Here is a 19,301-nt window from a genome sequence, read left to right as displayed (position 1 = left end):
GCGCACGCACACCCCTACATATGCCCGCGACAAAAAGAAATTGCTATTGCCAAAATGTACACTCTACAACGCTACTCCCATTGAACGAGTATCTAACTCATCTCAGTGGTAAAGCCAAAATAGAGCATGGAAAAAAATAATTGGATAAATGGGGGAAGAAGACACTTAAAAAATGATAAACAACAAAACTTCAAAATGTCAATTTGACCCGGCATGATAATGACATTAATGGCCGACACAGCACAAGTGGCTTTTGAAAAAAAAAAAAGGCAAGACAACGCAAGACAAGGTTATCACGTGAGGGCCAATCTGCAGTGCACAAACACTAATTAAGCCGCTGTAGCGAGCGTGATTACTCTGGGACAACAAAACCTCGCACGGACCACAACATGATTTGGGAAGGCCTTAAATCCTGCGCCAAAGAGGCGTGGGAGTCGCAGAAATGATTCGAAGTGCTTATGAGCACCTTTTTACCAATCTCCGATGTCTCATTAGAACCCCGCTGAAGCTGCGGCGCATCTGACGTCCGTGCTCAGACGAGAGAGACGCTCTTTAATGGTTAAAATATGTGCAAAGTGAGTCGCTAATTGAAGAGACAACAGGGCAAGGAGGATGCAGACGCAGTTTCAAGATGCAAAAAAAAAAAAAAGAACACCTGCTTCTAATGGCCTTTTAGTCACCGCAATTATGCTTTTTCATTCAGCTCCGTGCGGCATTAAAGACCCACCAAAGTGAATTTAGAGATTTGTTTCTATCTACATTCGACTATATACGATTGAAGATAATTAACGGAAACATGAATTGGGGAGATAAAGCAACCAACTGTTTTTCGATCGTATGAGCGCCTCATTGTTGGCCGTGAGTTTGCGAGCATCATGGAGAGTAGATGGATAAAATGAGGGCTGTCGAAATTAAAGCTTTAACTCCAGATTATTTTTTTTTACATAATATGATGTCTCTGGCAAAATCATAAGCATTGAATAGTTTATAGATGACGGATACTGTACATCATTTTGCTAGCAGAAAATGATGACAAGGAAAAATAAAGTAAAACATCACAGCGGAGCATTATGACTATCTAAACGTGCACCGTAGTTCTGACAAGGAAACGTGGTGGTGACCATAAAATAACTTAAATAATTCCCCAAAAAGATCCAAGCAAATTCTTTCTTATGAAGCTTTACAAGTATAATTAAAACTACAAAATTGGACAAATTGTGCAACAGTAACCTCTCTGTGTTAACTCAGGCTGAGCTTAAAAAAAAAATAAAAACAATATTGAATTGAATCGATTTTCCTTTTCATAGCTGGATATCGATTCATAAAACCACAAAGCAATCCTTTTCCCCACCTCTTGCGACTTCTCGTCACTGCGCCAAACAACATGGTGGAAGCGCTGAAATCGGCACCAACTAGTGATGGTAAAATGAAGCTTCAAATTTGCTTCATGAACCTGTTTTGATATTTTATAGTCCTCTAGATGGCACTGTTGGTTTAAATTAAGGGTTTGAAAAATAAAATGCCAAATCAGTGTGCTTTCAGACCAATGTTGAACAGAGAGTGCCCTCTACTGGCGTCCAAAAATACTACAACTGGTTCAAGATGCTGATTTGAAGCTTCCTTTACCCGACACTATCACCAACAAGCTTGGAGGCTGATGTCTGCAAGTTATGGGGTTAAAAAAAAACTAAACCAAAAAAACAGCCCTGAACTGAACAATTGGAAGACACTCACACATTACAGTTTGGTTTTTCCACTTTATTTACACAGCCTTTATATTGCATTCGACTGAATTTGGTATACATCAGCAAGTCCTCTGCAGAGGCATCTTTACACTAACTGTACTGTTCAATGCGGGGACCCAAAAGGCAGCTTTGCAACTTCTCCGCAGGATTAACTTCTCAAACAGCATGAACTAACCGCGAGAGTAATTACTGGAATACTGAATGCTTTTCACCTGAGAGATTTGGATTATGAGGTACTATTGGATGTGTGTGCGTGTGTGTGTGCGTGTGTAGGCCGTGCCTCGCACCCACCAAGGCTGTTCTCTCCCAACCAGAAAGAAGGAAAAGAAAAGAAAACTGACAACAGCACTCACGCTGAACCATTCAAACCTGCGGAAGGTCATTTCAGAAAAACATCAGTAAAGTTACTTCGGCTCCTTCTGCGTCCAAGTCCTTCAACACATCATTTAGTTATATTTCAGTTTTTTTTTTTTTTTTTTTAAACATGCTCTAGTTTCTCCGTTGGAAAATTAGACAAAATGAAGATTTGTTTTTTGTTTTAATTAGATTTACAGAAAAAAAAAATTGTCAGTACGCATCAGCCGCGTAATGTGAAATTTACCGAATCAGATAAAAGTAAAAAGTGAAGCGTCACGGCACACAATATCCACAGTCAATTTTTAAAGCACAACTGTGAGTCTGTGATCACAAAGCTGCTCACTGTTTTGTACACATGGGACTGAAATAGTCAGAAGACCTTATGTCAACTTAAGAAAACTCAAGATTTATTCATAAGCCATCATAAGACTTCAGTCAAGATAAAGGATTTTTAACGCATCTATTTCATCAGTAATTTCCCTTTATTTCACAATGTTTTTTGTATTTCAAACTACAATAATTTCTTTTTAATACTCTTGGAACCGATTAATTGGATTTACATTATTTCCTATGGGAAACATTGCTTCAGTTTTCACACAATGTAGTTTGAATCAGACTTTTTCATCAATAATCAAATTTACACCGAATTTGACTTCAACTGACTTCCTTATGTCGACTACTCCGTTCAAATTGTCACCCTCTGATTGTGTTGTTGTGCTCAGGCTCCAACTCTCGCTATTACCATGAACAGGAAGTGCGCCACACAAAGCAGGGAGGCAAATAAAGTGACTGAGTAAAAATATTTGAATCCTACAATCTCTGAATGCCTTCTCAAGGACAGTTAGGGAATGACTCCTCTTTAATTTATAGACACTGACGAGTTCTTCACAAACTCCTTTGCTAAAAAGCTGGCAGCTCCACAATTGGCGAGACGGCCTAGACGTGGGGGGGAATTTCACTTATGCGCATAAATGCACATTTTCAACAGCTGTCATCATAATTTGCTGGTGGGCCAGATAAACAAACCGTAACATTGTTGCTCTTTGACAATGGCTGTCAAGTTGACTAAAATGAGGCGGCCGAGAACAAATCAAAACAATATCGCTGTCGTGAAAGCTGCAATCAGATCTCATAAAAGCCAACAGAAGGCCTTTTTTTGCTACAACAGATTTTGCTTTTAAGGCCCCACTGCGCCTTCTCTTCACACGCCGTTGTTTGAATAAAAATGCCGTGCTCGGCACCCAAATCTAACAATCATCCTGAACGTGTAAAATGTACAGGGGGAAAAAAAAAAAAAGAGATCTCTTTCCACACTGTGGTTTGGAGTATGAGATGCTGTCAGTGATTGTCAGGGAGGTTAAGTTCATCCACACAATTTGGAGAAATAAGATAAAGCTTTTTCATTTGGACATTTTTACTTAAAGGTGTAAATGATTGCGAGGTTGGAAAAAAAAACTGTTACATTTTGTATACAGGAACCATGCTGGATGAACAAATGTCGGAATTCTCTCAAATAGCAAACATCCCACTCACAGTCTGTCATCTATCGAAGATGACGAAAGGCCTTTGCCCATCATTAAAAACATGTCGTAAATGTAATTAGCCAAGTTCACAGACCCCGCTGTTCACATAGACATGAAATAGTTCGCTCCTGAGCCCATTGGAACACGTTTGCTAATCAAAACAGCAGCACCAAACCAAAGCACACAATCTCTCGGGTGAATGAAATTGTCACCATTTATCGCATGTTGTAAAACTTTTTGATTGGCGGGCCACAATGAGTTCTAAAATTTGACAGAGGGGGGCGTGCCAGGAGCAGATGGATGGAGTGTTTTGGTAACCTCACCTCATCCGAGAAAAAAAAACAAAACATTAAATTTTAAATGGAAGTGAACAAAAGCATTACAACAAAATATATGTCTTTGAAAAACCACAGTATTTAGAAAATATAACATTAATAAGGTTTATTTAAATTTTTTTCAAATTCGGCGGGCCGGATTAAAACGTTTAACGGGCCTGCATGTGGCCCCCGGGCCATAGTTTGCCCACCCCTGTTGCAAGTTAATTCTCTGTGCAATATTCAACATAAGACTTTCACGTGATTGCATTCTTACCCCTGTTTAAGTTAGCAACAGAATTCAAATGGGCTCAGAAGTTAACTATTTATCTGCCATGTTTGCTACAAAGAGGTTCTTTTTTCCCCCCTGATGGGAAAATGTATATCCTCGCACTGAATTTTCCACCTAAAGAAACACAAAGTTCTCCGAAGCGAGCAAACCACGAAGATGTGATGGTCGTGTTCAATCTTAAACATCAGATTGTCGCGGCATTTATTTCTGGTACGAAAAATAGGAACGCCATCATGTCACAATGTGGCCGCAGCGTCTCGTAAAGAGCACGTTGGCATTAAAAACATTTATCTAGCAACAGTGAAATGTTGCGAGCACACAGACAGAAACATTAAAGCTGAAAGCTCAACTGTCTTTTTTTTTTTTCAACAATATAATTGAATTGCAAACAACATATGACTGTCATAACATGCACAACATTTATTTCATCCGATCAGAGTTCGGATTAAAATTATGATCGGAGGCACTGTTTTCATTGACATTCAAAATATTGATCCGATTAGTATACATCAGTATTAGTTAGTTAGTAAAAAATTTTTCCCGACATTTCAGAATCAGTGTTCGCATGCACACTGATCTGATTAGCAATCATAATAACCACATTTGCGCTCTCATTTGAAAAAAAAAAATTTTTCCTCTTACCCTAGCTTAAGGAAATGCTTCGAGGACCTTTTTGAGGACGTTGATGACGTCAAGATATTCATTTATGACCTAGTCCTGGAACTTTTATGACACAACTCATACTTGGCTTGTTGCACAAATGAGTCAACAATGCCGAAGCGCCATAATATGACAATCAGATACTGCCCTCTAATTCAGGTGTTGAACAGTAACGGAGGCCTGTCGTGCAATGAGGCGCATCGCCTACTCACCGTACACGTAGAGGATATAGTCATCGTAGGCCTCGCCCACCGCGTTGGCGGCCACGCAGCGATACGTGCCGTTGAAGGACTTGTTGAGATTCTCAATGTACAAGTCCGATCCAGTGACCACGGCATGAGGCGGCACGTCCTCGTCCAACCTGAGCCAGTTGATCAGATGTGGACTGCGAACACATGTGCACACGAAGCCTAATAAATACAGGTCAATACAGAGAGTCATATTCAACTTAAAGGAGAAAAGATTTGGCAAAATCTGGCAGTATATATATATATATATATATGATTTCATATGGACCTGTGGCTAAAAAGCAAAGTGTGGTGAGTCTCTGTTGCCAAACTATCAGTAAGGTCAACAAATGGGGCTATTATGAACTTGGTTGTTTAATTTCAAATTTCAAAGTTGGCCTGTCACTACAGAGACGCCTATTTGTATCGAGGCAATTAACAAATGAATTTTCACATTAAAATAGAAAAATGAATCACAAAATAGAACAAACATAGTGGTGGAAAATGCAATATACTTTCAATCAATCACAATATAGCAATTGCATTCTAATCAAAATATTAAAAGAAACACATCAACAATACATGATGAATAACTCACAGAAAAAGCAGTCATTAAATATCCATATTTGAATATCAAAAAGCGTTCATCTCACCATTTGACGTTTGTGCATCAATAATGTGCCATAAGTGAAAACAATACGATAACATGGTGACTCGGACTTTTTGTCCCAACCCTCATCTGGAGTGCGAACGTGTACTCACTGTGGTTTTCCACCTGCAATGCACGTCAGATCAAGATTGTCGCCCTCTCGAGTTAATCCTTCGGGATACGTCACCAAAATCTTCACTTCAGGTTTATCTGAGAAATAAAAAAAAGGACATTTATTGACTTGTATGGTATACTCTTAACAAGGCTGGCCCTTTTTACTGCCACTCCTACCTGCAGCCAAAACTCCAATAAAATTATTATTGCACTTGAAACGTGGCGAGAGAGCGACTGGAGCAAACGAAAAAATAGCCAGGAGTGAAACGTGGGGCAGGATGAAAAGGATTATCCTATGTGCACATTTGACATCTACTCAGCCTATAGTATCTTACAGCAAAATGATTTCTCTCCCCTTATCAACGCATGCCAAAGATGACCAAAATGTCAAGCACTTCTAGTCAAGCTTTCTGTTTTTCCTTGAAAGGTCAGACGAAGAAAGTGGACCAAAATGAATATTCGACATAGCGTACAATAGGGTGACTTAACCTTTAAGATGCGCTGTGGCGGTCGAGTTTATCAGTCACACTTAATCAGAAAACCACCTTAAGCAAGCAACAGCTGCACCTATTAGCTGTTGAGGAGGATACATTATAGTCTATAGAAGGCGTGGGCAAACAACGGCCCGGGGGGCCACATGTAGCCCGTTAAACGTTTTAATCCGGCCCGCCGAATTTTTACAAAAAATTAAATGAATAAACCTTTTTAATGTTTTATTTTCTAAATACTGTGGTGTGTCAATGATAGATATTTTGTTGTAATGCTTTTGTTCATTTTCATTTAAGATTAAATGTTTTTTTTTTCTCGGATGAGGTGAGGTTACCAAAACGCTTTATCCATCTCTTCCTGGTCCGGCCCCTCTGTCAAATTTTTCAACCCATTGTGGCCCGCCAATCAAAACGTTTGCCCACCCCAATACCAAAAATCCCTATAACACCAACAGTACGTACTTCCTTGCATTGGACACGTTCATGGAAAAGGGGCCAGAACGGGGTTGGGGGCCGACGATTTTTATGAATAAGGCCGGAGGGTCGGGGGCTGGAAACGTACCGAGATTGCGGCCGGAGGACGAGGGACAGACCGGCCAAAAAGGTTCAAGTACCCAGAACTGCATCTTACATTTATAAAACTAAAACTAACTATAATAGCAAAAATGTCATCCATTTTCATCTTTGTAATATCGTACATGAGCTTTCAGAGTTAATCTAACTGCATAAGTAATCATGCGTTTGTATCGCAGTGCAGTGCGTCAGAGTTTTTGTAAAAGTTTTAAGATACTCACACAGCACTTCCAAGATCCTTTGAGCCAACAGGTCGTTTGCGGCCGGGTGGTCAATGACGCAATCCACCGGCATGCCGTTGTCCTCTTTGCTGACTAAGAATCGCACGCGGCTGGTGACGGTAAACATCCGGTCGTACGTCTCCTCCACTGTTGTTTCGCCTGAAAAGAAAGAAGAGGTTAACCTGCAGTGGTGGGAAGGGTAGTCGGAGATTGCTTGACTTGAGTATTTACTTCATGGATGACTTTTATATTGACTTCAAATATTAGAACGTTCTACTCCTAACTTTGTCAAAATATAGGCTTGTTACTTTTTCGAACCTCAGAGAAGATGACGGAGAAAAAAAAAAAGACATAAATAGAGAGAGGTAAAGTCCTCCGCGATGGAGCTCTTCATTGATTTTGGGGACGAATGAGGTGGAAACAACCGTGAAATGGGGAAAAAAGGAACATTAACGCCGACGTAACAGAATCTGAGAAGTCGGATTTTTCCTAGGCATGGAGTTATTTAAAAGAATTTGTCGTTGGCTCCAAAAATGAGTCGTACGAAATGTATTTGCCAACCGCCACAATAAAGTCAAAAAAGAAATGAAAGAAAAAGAACAAGAGGAAGAAGTTGTCATGTCAACTTATGGGATGTTTCCAGGTAACTCACCAGTTTTTCCGACGGCGGCATCTGCCACAACAAGGATTTATTTTTTACTTAAAAGGGACATTATACAACCAGGCTTCGACCTTTGGCCACAATACAACGCGGGATTCTAGTTAAGGTAAGCGATTTTAAACTAAAAAGAAAAACAAAACAAAAAGAAAAACGTTTTCATCATCAGAAGCGAAGGTTTGAATTCAAGCATCAACACAATTAGGGAACGTGATTTTTGGTGCGAGTCCGAGCTGTACTTTTCATGGTTTCGATTTTTGTCAAATAAATTTCAGCAAGAAAATGCGATTTATAGCCCATTGCGATCTATGTTTTTCTTTCTTTATGATGCAGTTTTTGTTCTCAGGTAGGTCAGCGTGTTAACCGCAAAATATTTGAAAGCCTGTCGCCGCACAAACTGCATATTCAGCGAGTTAATCATGAAGAGCGCAGTCGGCGTCATAACTTCAACTGGCATTTACATTGAATATCGGAGGTAGAGATTATTTCGATATACGGCATGTGGGTCTTATAAACCTGATAATGAGTGGTCTTTACAACTTGAGGGCAGAGGCGTTGTTGGGTGTTCAAGCTGGCAGTAATCTGCCGTCCAGTCAGCCCTTCGGAGCTGTCATGGGAGGCGTTGATTTGGAGAGCATTACAATGCCACGGGGGCCGCGCATTAGCCGCAGTGCTGAGTGCGGCGCTTTCCTTGCACTTAATGAAGTGGGGAAATAATTACGCCACCCCGATCTGACCTGTGTCGCACTTTCGTTCCAGCATGGTCACAAGGGGAGCCCTCGCAGGACTCCAAAGTGTTGATGATGATGTCAACACACACTTCCAATAAGGATGGATTATAACGTAACACACACCGGCCCGCCGAAGACCTGCGCTGGACTTGATGTACTGAGATTTGTAAATGGTCAATGCGCTTGAGGGCTATTACAAAATACAACATGTAATAACACAAGGAAATCAATTGACTTTTTCTGCTTCATTGCAGCGCTCACAGGAAGGCATTAATTGCTTAGACGGTTTTAGTACGATTACGTGCAAAACATCCACTGTTATTAGGAGAATAATCACATCTTGTCAGGGCATTGTTAAATGATTGCAAATGTCAGCAAATCTTTATGGAAAAGTGACATTGCTTTGGGGACATTTATTTTTCTCTCATACTTTATGATGAAAATAATTGTACGGTAAACGTACCCATGTTCGTTGATATGATTTTTTACAATGTAATGGAAAATATACAGTGTAAAACATCCTCAAAATAATGACGAGTACACAAAATTGCTATTAATGAATATTATGAAAATAATGGAACCTAACTTATTTACTACGACCCCTCTGAAATAATGCCCCAAAATATGTATTAGGGTCATTGAAGTTTTACCCAAATGACTTATCAATAATATATTGCCACCTGCCTATATTTGTCTGTGTATTATCACAAATGATTTTTTTCAGTGCAAAAAACATTTTTATTGGATCAAGGAAGAGGTACAATCTAAATCAGGGGTGGGCAAACTTTTTGATTGGCGGGCCACAATGGGTTCTAAAATTTGACAGAGGGGCCGGACCAGGCGCAGATGGATGGAGTGTTTTGGTAACCTCACCTCATCGGAGAAGAAAAATACATTTAATTTGAAATGAAAGTGAACAAAAGCATTACAACAAAATGTATGTCTTTGAAAAACCACAGTATTTAGAAAATAAAACATCAACAAAGTTTATTCATTAAATTCTTTTCAAGTTCGGCGAGCCAGATTGAAACGTGCAATGGGCCGCATGTGGCCCCCGGGCTCTAGTTTGCTCACACCTGATCTAAATGCATCGAAAATACATTAAAACACATGACATCACATATTGCAACTCTGAACGTGGGCGTACTTTTCCTAGCATAAGTGCAAAAACAAAAAAGTCTGCCATCTGGTGTAGTGATTTAAGTTTTAGAATATTAAAAAAAAAAAAAGTCCCAGAAACTTTTCTGAGTTGCGTGTTGAAGACGAAGGTCAGAGAGTATACTTATCAATGTTGAGGCTTGTCAATTATCAACGTCATGCGCGCAGATGAAGCAAAAGAAAAAAAAAACAGCCACAAATCAAACAATCACAGGGACTTGAATCTCAATGCGGACCCGATTTGAGTGTAGTGGCGCAGACGCCTAATCAAAACACACTTGTGCGCATCAACCACTGATCAATCCCGGCGCAATCAAGCGTAACCTCAGCCAGGGTGACACTTGCCGCTGTCAAACGCTGTCTGAACAGAATATTGAATTAGAAAATCAGACGGCCTTTCAGATGACGCATATGCAAAACAAGCTCAAAGAAACGTTGCGCTAGTAAATAGAACGTTGACGCCAATCTTCCCCAGAAACTGAAATTTTTTTCAGTTAACGTTTGTTTGTTTGCACTAGACAAAGTTTGCAGCTTTTTAAGATTCCAAAGTTACGGCTCCAACTCAACATCAGACTAATGCAACTCTACGCTTTAAAAACAAGTTGTATTTCGGAGTGTAAGCAAGCATGTCAGTTGGAGACGCGCTTAAAGTACGGAAGTTGTCATATAAATATTTTTGCTTTCATTTTAATGATAAAAAAAGAAATCGGCTTGAGAAAATAAAACCCGATTACCGTAATTTTCGGACCCTGAAAACTTTTCTCCCACATTTTGCACCCAGCGGCATAAATACCGATGCAGATCATTTACAAAGTTGGCGCCGTCGATACATTTCGGTCCGATTGCTGGGCTGTGTCTCACATCATGAAGTGAGGAAAAATTATCCCGGTTATGTGCCCATCATCTGCGATGTTTCTTGAGGCGAGAGCGATATGAAATAGGCCGTGGCGAGAGTTGCTTAAGGATATAATATCGTCTGCCTGGGGAACAAAGTTTTACATAAAGCATGACATCCAGTAAGACGTGTGTGTTTTTATTTCTGTGTGTGTACTTGTTAAAAAAGTTTAATTAACTAAATAAATTATGGGTGCTTTTAAAAAGACATTATGTTGAAATTTTAGTTTAAAAATGGTCATTTTTTTGCCATCGCAATTACCCTATTTTCTGGACTATAAACCACACCTGCATATAAGCTGCAGCAACTCATGAAAAAGATAAAAATTATACAAGCCGCACCAGGCTATAAGCCGCAGTTTTCTATGTTGGAAAAAAATGAGTTGTTTACTGCATGTACAGAACGATTTTGTACTGTGAATAAACGGCAACAACTTTGTTAATTAAACAGAACAGATCCAAGAGAAAAAAATAGAGATTTATTTTGCGTATTTTCCGAACTATAGAGCGCCCCTAGTGGTGAAAGAAAAATCCACAGAAAAGCCGCACCGCCGTAATAGCCGCACGGTTCAAAATCTAGGAAAAGCTTTTTGTCCGGAAAATACGGTAATATCATATACTTTCAGGGTTCATTTTAAATTAATTTACTTCAGTATTACTGCATGAACGTGCAGAAGAATGTGGAACAGCTCCTTAGCAAATTCTGATTTCTATATACGTTGCACATTACATGATTTCGAGGGATCTGGAACTAATCCTTCGGCACTTGGAGGTTCACTCTTTGTGGCTATAGCGTTTCACTGACTTTTTATTCCAAACTAAAAAAAAAAAAGAAAATAAATAAAAATAAAGCCACCAAACTCTCTCTGAGAGCTAATTAAAACAAACTAAATTAAAAAGCAAACGTCAAATGTAAAAAAAAACTACAAATCCTGAACGGGAAATCTGGTCACGTCATCGTGTGTGTTTAGTTGCACACTTCATATTGCCTCAGCTGCCTCAAGACACAATTAATCAAGCATCAATCCTCCACACGATCGACAAGCAATTCATTGATCGCAATGGCCGTCCTCAGGGTTCATTTATCTTGGCTGAATGCCAACCAGTCTTTCAGGCATATTGTGGAAAGGAAATGCAAACCCATGGACGATCCGACATCTCCTCGCCTCAAAGCACACAAAGAATAGTTGAACATTGACACATAAAACAAGAGAAAAATTCAGAGGCTCCCCTCAGGAGTAATATTAAAACACTACATTGTTTCGGACAAACAGTATTTTTGTCATACTTTTACTTTTAACCCCACTATTGATTGCCAGCGCCAAATATGAAGCACCAATATTTTCTGAATGAGCCAAAATTCAGTCCGTTTATGATTTCATTCCCTGCAGGCTGTTTCACATAACCACCGGCAAATTATAAACATTATTCAGACAACGGAATCAATTCCGGCAGCAGACAAGCTCGTTTCCACATTATTGAAATCATTCCCCTCCTGTAATTTATGTTAATTTTGCCACCTTGTGCGCTGATTCTCTCTCTGGGACCAGAACGTGCCAATGGTAATCCTGCCAGCTTGATTATTGATTGCAAAAGCAAAATTTCCACTAATGCTTAAATCATCCAGCAGATTTCTTTGTCATGCCTACCCTGCCGAAACAAAGAAAATACATTATAAGAGATACAATTAACTACAAATACAAAATCCGCTTGACGAGTTACTCCGATTATTACACGATTCATTCCAACTGGTGAACAAAAATGATACGATTTACTCCAATTACCATACGACACAATTCACTCAAAGTTCGAACAGATAAAAATGACTTCACTACCGATATGATTTACTCCAATTAATGATGCAATCAACTTCAAGGATGATACAATGTACGATACGATATAATGCAATTTGATCATAATTCACTGTACCATACGATGCACTCTAGTTATGATACAATTCGCTATCAGTATGACACAATACAACCCATTCCAATCCAATCCAATCACTGAAATATTGACACATTTTTTTCCCACACATCCGAGTCAATGTGGATTAGTAATGGGCGGCTCAATACTGAAATATCAATCATAACAGCTTTCTCAACAGCGCAAATTATTCTCATAACAAAAGAGCGAAAATGCTTTCAACTAGTTGCGATTATATTTAAACAACAAGCCATAACTACGCCAATGGCATTTTATGTCCCACTTGGGCAATTTTTCATCAACTCCTCATAAACAAAGATAGACTCCCTGAGGGAACACCGGCGGCGCAGATAACATGTTGAGTCAGATTGGCCCTTGTCTAAATATTTCATCTCTGGACAGGACCAATGAATCCTCTCGATTCTAACACACATAGAATATGACAACAGGCCCGCACAGATCCACTCTGGGTAAATACGATAGAACCAAAAGGAATATCCTCCCGTTGCTGTACAATAATGAAATATTGATGACCCTTAATCATAACTGAGAGGCAATAAGGACGATTCCACACCCCCAGGTTACACCTCTGCGCAGCAGCCCGAGATGCGGAAATGAAGATGAAACGCACCAATATGAATTCAGAGCATGGACTGTGAGTTTGCTGTGTATGGATTCTTTCAAGGCAACACAATAGATCCACGGCCGTGGAATTCCATCAGCATTCAACTTGTTTAACAGAGCTGTGAGAGTAAATATTTTGGGAATTCGAAATCATACCACCAGCCGCAGAGGCTGATGATTTATGAGAAATATTCAGCAGCATGAAGCTCTCAACGCGTGGCTTGATCAGTGAGTTCTTCTGCTGAGCAAGCAAAAATAATAAATAACAAACTAGAATGGCTCTCAGAGGAGCGAAGGCCTTAGCCAAGGCTGAACAATCCTCAACATGTTCATCTGATGTTTTTCAATGAAAAATCGTGCAACTCTTTGCTGCTCTAGCATCTTAATGTGGTTGATGATTGAACCTCTTGTCCCCAATGCAAGTGGACCGTAACAACAGAGAGACACCAAAACAATACCTTTAACCCTCAGGTTTTCATATTTGGACCAAGTTAAGAAGGTTCTATTCTTGAATGGTGGCCCGCACCCGGAAACTCCCAACCGTGGTATTTTCATAGCGGGGCACAGTTAAAAATTGTTGTTTCCGCCGTTGTGGGAGAAACCACAGCCAACTTAATTCCTGGCCAATCAAAGTCGCTCCTCTCACTGCCGTTAAATTCAGCACGAGAGGCGCACACCTACATGGCACCAGAATGAAGTCAGGAGATCTTCTCTGGTGGATAATGTAAAGTTGGCCAATGTGAAGTGGGCACTTTGAGACCACCCACCACCCTGATGTGACAACAATCAGTCCTTGATTGGATCTGTTATTTTTTTACCCCTGAATGTTATTTTTCTTTTGGAGATGCAAGAAATCTCTCACTGTACAAATCAACTCTAAAGTCTAAGAGTAGGCGCGCAAAGGAGTACATACTGTACTGCACGTCGACGTAATATTAATTTAGTGCCAGAGGAGGGAAGGAGTGCATACGCTACATATGATACTAATCAAAGAAAATGATTTGATTCGTCTGCTCCAAGCACCTATCGTGCAAATATTTTTTTTTCAGGTACGACTGGCAAGAGGGCATGAAGTCATGTTTTGACTTGAATGCGGACCTACCTGTCATTTCCTCATCTCCTTTCATCCATCGGATGGAGGCTGCTGGTTTGCTGCCGCTGGCAGTGCAGGTGAGCTCCGTCTCGTTTCCCTCGCTGACCACGTCCTCGCGGCTCTCGATGATCGGGCTTCCCGGGGGCACTGGTGAACAAAATAATGGCTCCGGTTAGCGGACACATGGCAAGAATAAAAAAGGGAACTATACTGTAAACTTCAACGACTATATTTAAAAGAAACCCCAAAAGCTCATTTGTGAAATTGATTCACACATTTCAAAACAAATGATTTTTTTTTTTGCTATGATTATAATGAGTTTTAGTAAGTTTAATGAAGTTAAATTTTGTTTTTGTTGTTTTTAAACACACTCATTTTATTTTGTTAGCAAAATTTTCTTTTTCAATTTTTTTGCTTTAGTTTTATTTCAGTAGTTTTCATAACCTCTAATAACCTTGGTCTGTGTACTGTATGTCATTAAATTGCACAAGCCTGAAACTTTAATAATACAATTACTCTCAATGTTACTAATAGGTAAACAGATCCAATAAAATTCTATCAAAAGTTTCCAGCAAAAACTTTATTGTAAGTTCTCGCCAGTGTCTCCTTGTGGCCCAAACAAGTTTGAAAAGTTTGCTGTATTCGCCTTTGAACGCTTGAGCAGAACTCAAAGGATGAATAAGTCAAGATTTAAATATGAAATAACTTATTCTCGCATTAGGCCAAATAACTCCTCCATGCATAGAACGCAGGATACTCTTCCCTTATTCATCGAATTAGTCATCGGGCTGAACTCTAGTCGCGTGAAAGCCAAAAGTCAGAGGGGAGTTCATTCCAAGCACTCTTCAATGCAACCCTCAGTTTAGGAGAAAAACGCTGCTACTGTCAGCCTCAATTGTACAAGAAAAGCAATTACTTTAAAGTGCCTTTAATTCCTTTCAATCCCCACCGGGATGCTGGCGTGTATAATAAAGCTTAACTAGAGTCATTTTACCGCAGTAAGTATCACAGTGAAGGCACAGCTGACTCTCAAAGGGGAATGGTTTGGGAACAGCCAAGTCAACATTCAGTGAAATTCACACAATCAACACAGCTGCCAAGAACGCCGCGGCAGACGCCATCGGTTTGAGCATCTGCTCCTTTTTCGCATTGAGGGCCCCTAATTGGCTGACATTTTGTTTCGGCTGCTAAAGATGACGGGATCAAAGATGACTATCCATAATGCAGCAAGATAAGATAAAAAAAATAAGAAATCAATTAAAAAAAAAAAATCACTCATCGAAGTTTGGGAGTGAGTGCATGTGAAATACGTCACAGGAAAGATGACAAAAACTCATAAGACGAATGGGAAGGAGTGCATACGAAATGAGATGAAGTGTTAAGGGAATGTGTAGACTGCATGACACAACTAAGGCATGGGGGAGTGAGAACATATCGGAAGAGGAGTGGGAGGGAGTGCATACACTACACCGAAAAAATACAAAGCATGTGAGGGAGTGCATACTGTACATGAAGTGAGAAGAGTAATGAGGAGTGGTGCATACGCTACATGTAATAAGTAGGGTAAAAAGAATGAGAGGGAGTGCATGTTGTTTACATTCGAAATAAGATAAAGTCAGAAGAGCTGTAGTAGGGAGAGAATTCTAAACCTATCCCAAGTAAGATAAAGAGAGAGAAGGGGTGAGAGGGAGTTAATACAAGACACGTTCGGAGAGGAGGGATGGTGGAGTGCATACGTTACACTCACAAGTAAGACAAAGTGACATGAAAGGTAAGAGACGAGTAAGAGGGAGTTCATACATTACAGTTCACAAGTAAGCTAAGGAGAGAGAAGGAGTGGAAGATAGAAGGTGTCAGAGGAAGGCTGGGAGGTGTACTTCAATTAAGATAAAGTGCAAGAGAAGAGGTCGGAGGTAGTGAAACATGTGCTAAATGGCTCCTGACAGGAGGGTCGGGAGGGAGTGCATACAGTACGAGTACATGTTACGAGTAAATTAAAAAAGAGAGAAATAATTAAATTAGTGTGAGAAGAGGAAGATAAGGTGTGAAAGGAGGTAGAGGGAGTGCATACGGTATATCACAATTAAGGTCAAGAGTAAGGTGATGTCAGGAGGGAGTGCATACGGTGTATGTCACAAGTAAGATAAAGTAAAATGGGAGGGATCGGAGAGAGCGCATCAAAATGTTTGACAGAATGAGCGAGACGGAGTGCATACTTAATAACATTTCACAAGCAAATTAAAAATAAAGTGAGGCACGCATACAGGTGCCTTTTACCTACCCAGGACGGTGATATCGGCGTAGGCCTCCTGAGGGGGATCAGTGTAGAGCTGGCACACGTAGCGTCCCTCGTCGGAGAGTGACACATTGGACAGGGACACCCGCAGTTCGTTGTCAGAGAAATTCACCAGCTGGAACCGGCTGTCCTTCAGGGCTGTATGGGGACATACGACAAACATTGAGGAGCGAGGCACCAACGAAACGGAAAAGTCCCCTGGAAAACAGCAAGGGCTGAAAATGAGTGCTTGGGTACAGGAAGACAAAGGAGGCAGGAGGAGTAAATGAAATCTTTAGGAGTGGAAGGAGCTTTGCGAGCTCTCTCCTTAATTGAGTCAAAGAAAAGTGGCCTTCAAAGTGATTCATACGAGCTGATTTATAAAGTAGCTTCACAGTCGGCGAAGCACTCGCCAAGACAGGAAAAGTGCGAGGGGCGCTCATGAGGACTCCTAACAAGCCAGCAACTCTTAAAACAGCCGGCTGCTCCTTGTCACGGATGGATGCGTTACACTCCAATTCCAAAAATACAGAATACATTACAGACAAAATGAAAGCGGGATGTAAAAAAAAAAAAAAGAAAAATATCTTTTAAAACATTTCCAAAGAATTGTTTTTAATTCTCAGCCCACATAAATGTGCATTCACATACTGTCAAATGCATGCCAGAGCAACAGGTGGCACCCTAAGCCTGAAATATAAGACAGTCAGAAGCATGAAGAAAGACATTTGAGGAAAAGGTACAAGAAAAACAGCTGATCAAGGAAAAGGGGAATCATACAAGAACTGGGTGAACATTTTATAAATACTAGTGGTCGACAACGGCAAAGCAACACCTCGTCAGGTGTCACATACAAACACCCCGTGGAGAAGATTGAAATGTATGTGGAGTGGTGGGAGGGAGTACATACATTATATGCCACGAGCACGATTCAAAAGTGTGAACGGGGTGGGAGTGTATGAACGCAGTACACATTTCCAATAATATCAGGTCTGAGAGGAAGGTTGTGGGGGAGTGCATACGTTGCAAGTCACAAGTAATGTAAAAAAATGAACTGAAGGGAGGGATGGAGTGAGCGTTAAATGCATATGTGACATCTAAAAAATAACATTCAGAAAGTAAGGCCATGTATACTGTACAATTAACATTGCGATGCAGAGGAGGGGCAGAAGGGAGTGCATGCGATGTGACAATCAATATTTGTGAAAAAAAGGAAGTGGTCTCAGGCAAAGGAAGGTGAGGGATGAATTTTGAGCAGTGGGGAGTACATGTGGTAAACATTCCAAGTAAGTGACAAGTGGAGTCTGAGGGAGGGAGTGCATGCAGTACATATCCCAAGTGAGATAAATGTGAGAGGAGGGATGGTAAGATGACGGAAGATGACGTGACAAAATAGACGAGTGAGAGGGAGTGCATACATTACACTTTACAGGTAAGAGAAGGAGAGCGGAGGATGTGACTAGTCAGATAAAGTGAAAGAAGAGAGTGCATGCGGTACACCTTACAACTCATAAATGTGGGAGGAGGGTTGAGGGAGCATAACGTCCAAGTAAGGTCAAAAGCAAGATTAGAGTGGGCCGGAGTGAGAGGAGTGCATACACCACACGTAATATGCAAGAGTGAGAGGGAGAGCATACATTACACTTTGCGATGATCACAATGACATCAGACTCACGACCGTCAATTCGTTAACAAGCTCGGTCGAAGCCATCTTTTGGTCCCTGTGTGCTCTTTTTACATAAACATCTTTGGCTGATTTGATCAGTGGGGGGCTCCATTTGATGCTCTGACCCCGCCTCCTTAATCAGGTCCTTTGCAGAGATAGCCAACTCCTTGCTGCCGCCGCCGCCGCTTGATGCGCGGGGGACGTTTTTTATATTCCCGTCAGGCTCGGCAGTTATTATCGTGATCATTACTCAAGGTCTCGGGGCAGCATCAACATGAAATCTCATCCCCTCCCCGATATAATTTGAGAGCTCTCGTGGAGGATTCAGAGGGGAACAATGGCGCTTGTGTACTTGGAGAGTCACAACACCTGTTAGGGAGGGGAAATCCTGACACCCCCGAGACGCCGGGCGGAGATTAAACAACACGAGAGGTAAAGTGCTTACGAGTGCACTTAAAAAATTGATGTTCCTGCCATCAGGTTGCATTAGAATGTGGAATAATCGGGACGAGTTGGCAGACAGTATCATACCATTAACATATTAGCGTTAACAAATTGTCAGGTAGATCATTTTCAAAGTGAACACGGTCCTGAAAAAGAAATTCTAATTTAAAGTTCAAGTGTTCAAGATAGCTTCGAGTTTGTCAAGCTAGCTTATCCGATCAGTGACTAACTTGAAAATCCTTTTTAGATAATAATGGGATTAAACTGCATTTGGGAATCTAGCATTTATACATAAATGTTTAAAAAAATCTTCAAGCTACTTGAAGGTAGATGTAGGATGATGTAAGATCTTTTTTGTGTAGAGGTAAAACATCCCATCATAACCAAATAGAAAAACACAAATAGAAAAAAAAAAAAAATCACAAAGCAGCGTATTTGTCTGTCAATGTTAGCTAGTAGACTACTTTTTGGTTGACAGAGGTTGACGGAAGGTGGAATACTGCACCATTTTTGATGGTGAGACAGGGAGAGAACAGTTTTGTTAGCTAGCTAGCAGGCTATTTCCTGGTTTGGAGGAGGGTAAGGATGTGGGACTACACCCCTTTTGAGTCTGGGACTCAAACAGGAAAAAATGCAAATAAAATACTTGTAGAGCACCATATTTGTGTT

The 19,301-nt window shown here is 40.5% G+C and overlaps 1 protein-coding gene across 5 annotated transcripts in view; it reads right to left on the bottom strand.

Annotated features, from left to right (window-relative positions):
• The window catches only part of cadm1b (cell adhesion molecule 1b), a 166,570-nt gene that overhangs the window by 18,372 nt on the left and 128,897 nt on the right, over window positions 1–19,301 (bottom strand). For all 5 annotated transcript variants that reach the window (XM_088300922.1, XM_088300927.1, XM_088300924.1 and 2 more), the window contains 5 exons: window positions 16,529–16,681; window positions 14,257–14,394; window positions 7,164–7,322; window positions 5,881–5,977; window positions 5,104–5,276 (listed from right to left, as the gene is read on the bottom strand). In XM_088300922.1, the coding sequence (XP_088157048.1) occupies window positions 5,104–5,276; window positions 5,881–5,977; window positions 7,164–7,322; window positions 14,257–14,394; window positions 16,529–16,681 (720 nt within the window). The remainder of the gene's footprint in view (window positions 1–5,103; window positions 5,277–5,880; window positions 5,978–7,163; window positions 7,323–14,256; window positions 14,395–16,528; window positions 16,682–19,301) is intronic.

The sequence above is a fragment of the Idiotropiscis lumnitzeri genome, chromosome 7 (genome assembly GCF_059441095.1).
Source record: "Idiotropiscis lumnitzeri isolate Australia: NSW breed Sydney's pygmy pipehorse chromosome 7, RoL_Ilum_1.0, whole genome shotgun sequence".
Taxonomy (NCBI): Eukaryota; Metazoa; Chordata; class Actinopteri; order Syngnathiformes; family Syngnathidae; genus Idiotropiscis; species Idiotropiscis lumnitzeri.
This window is presented reverse-complemented; position numbering and strand designations above follow the sequence as displayed.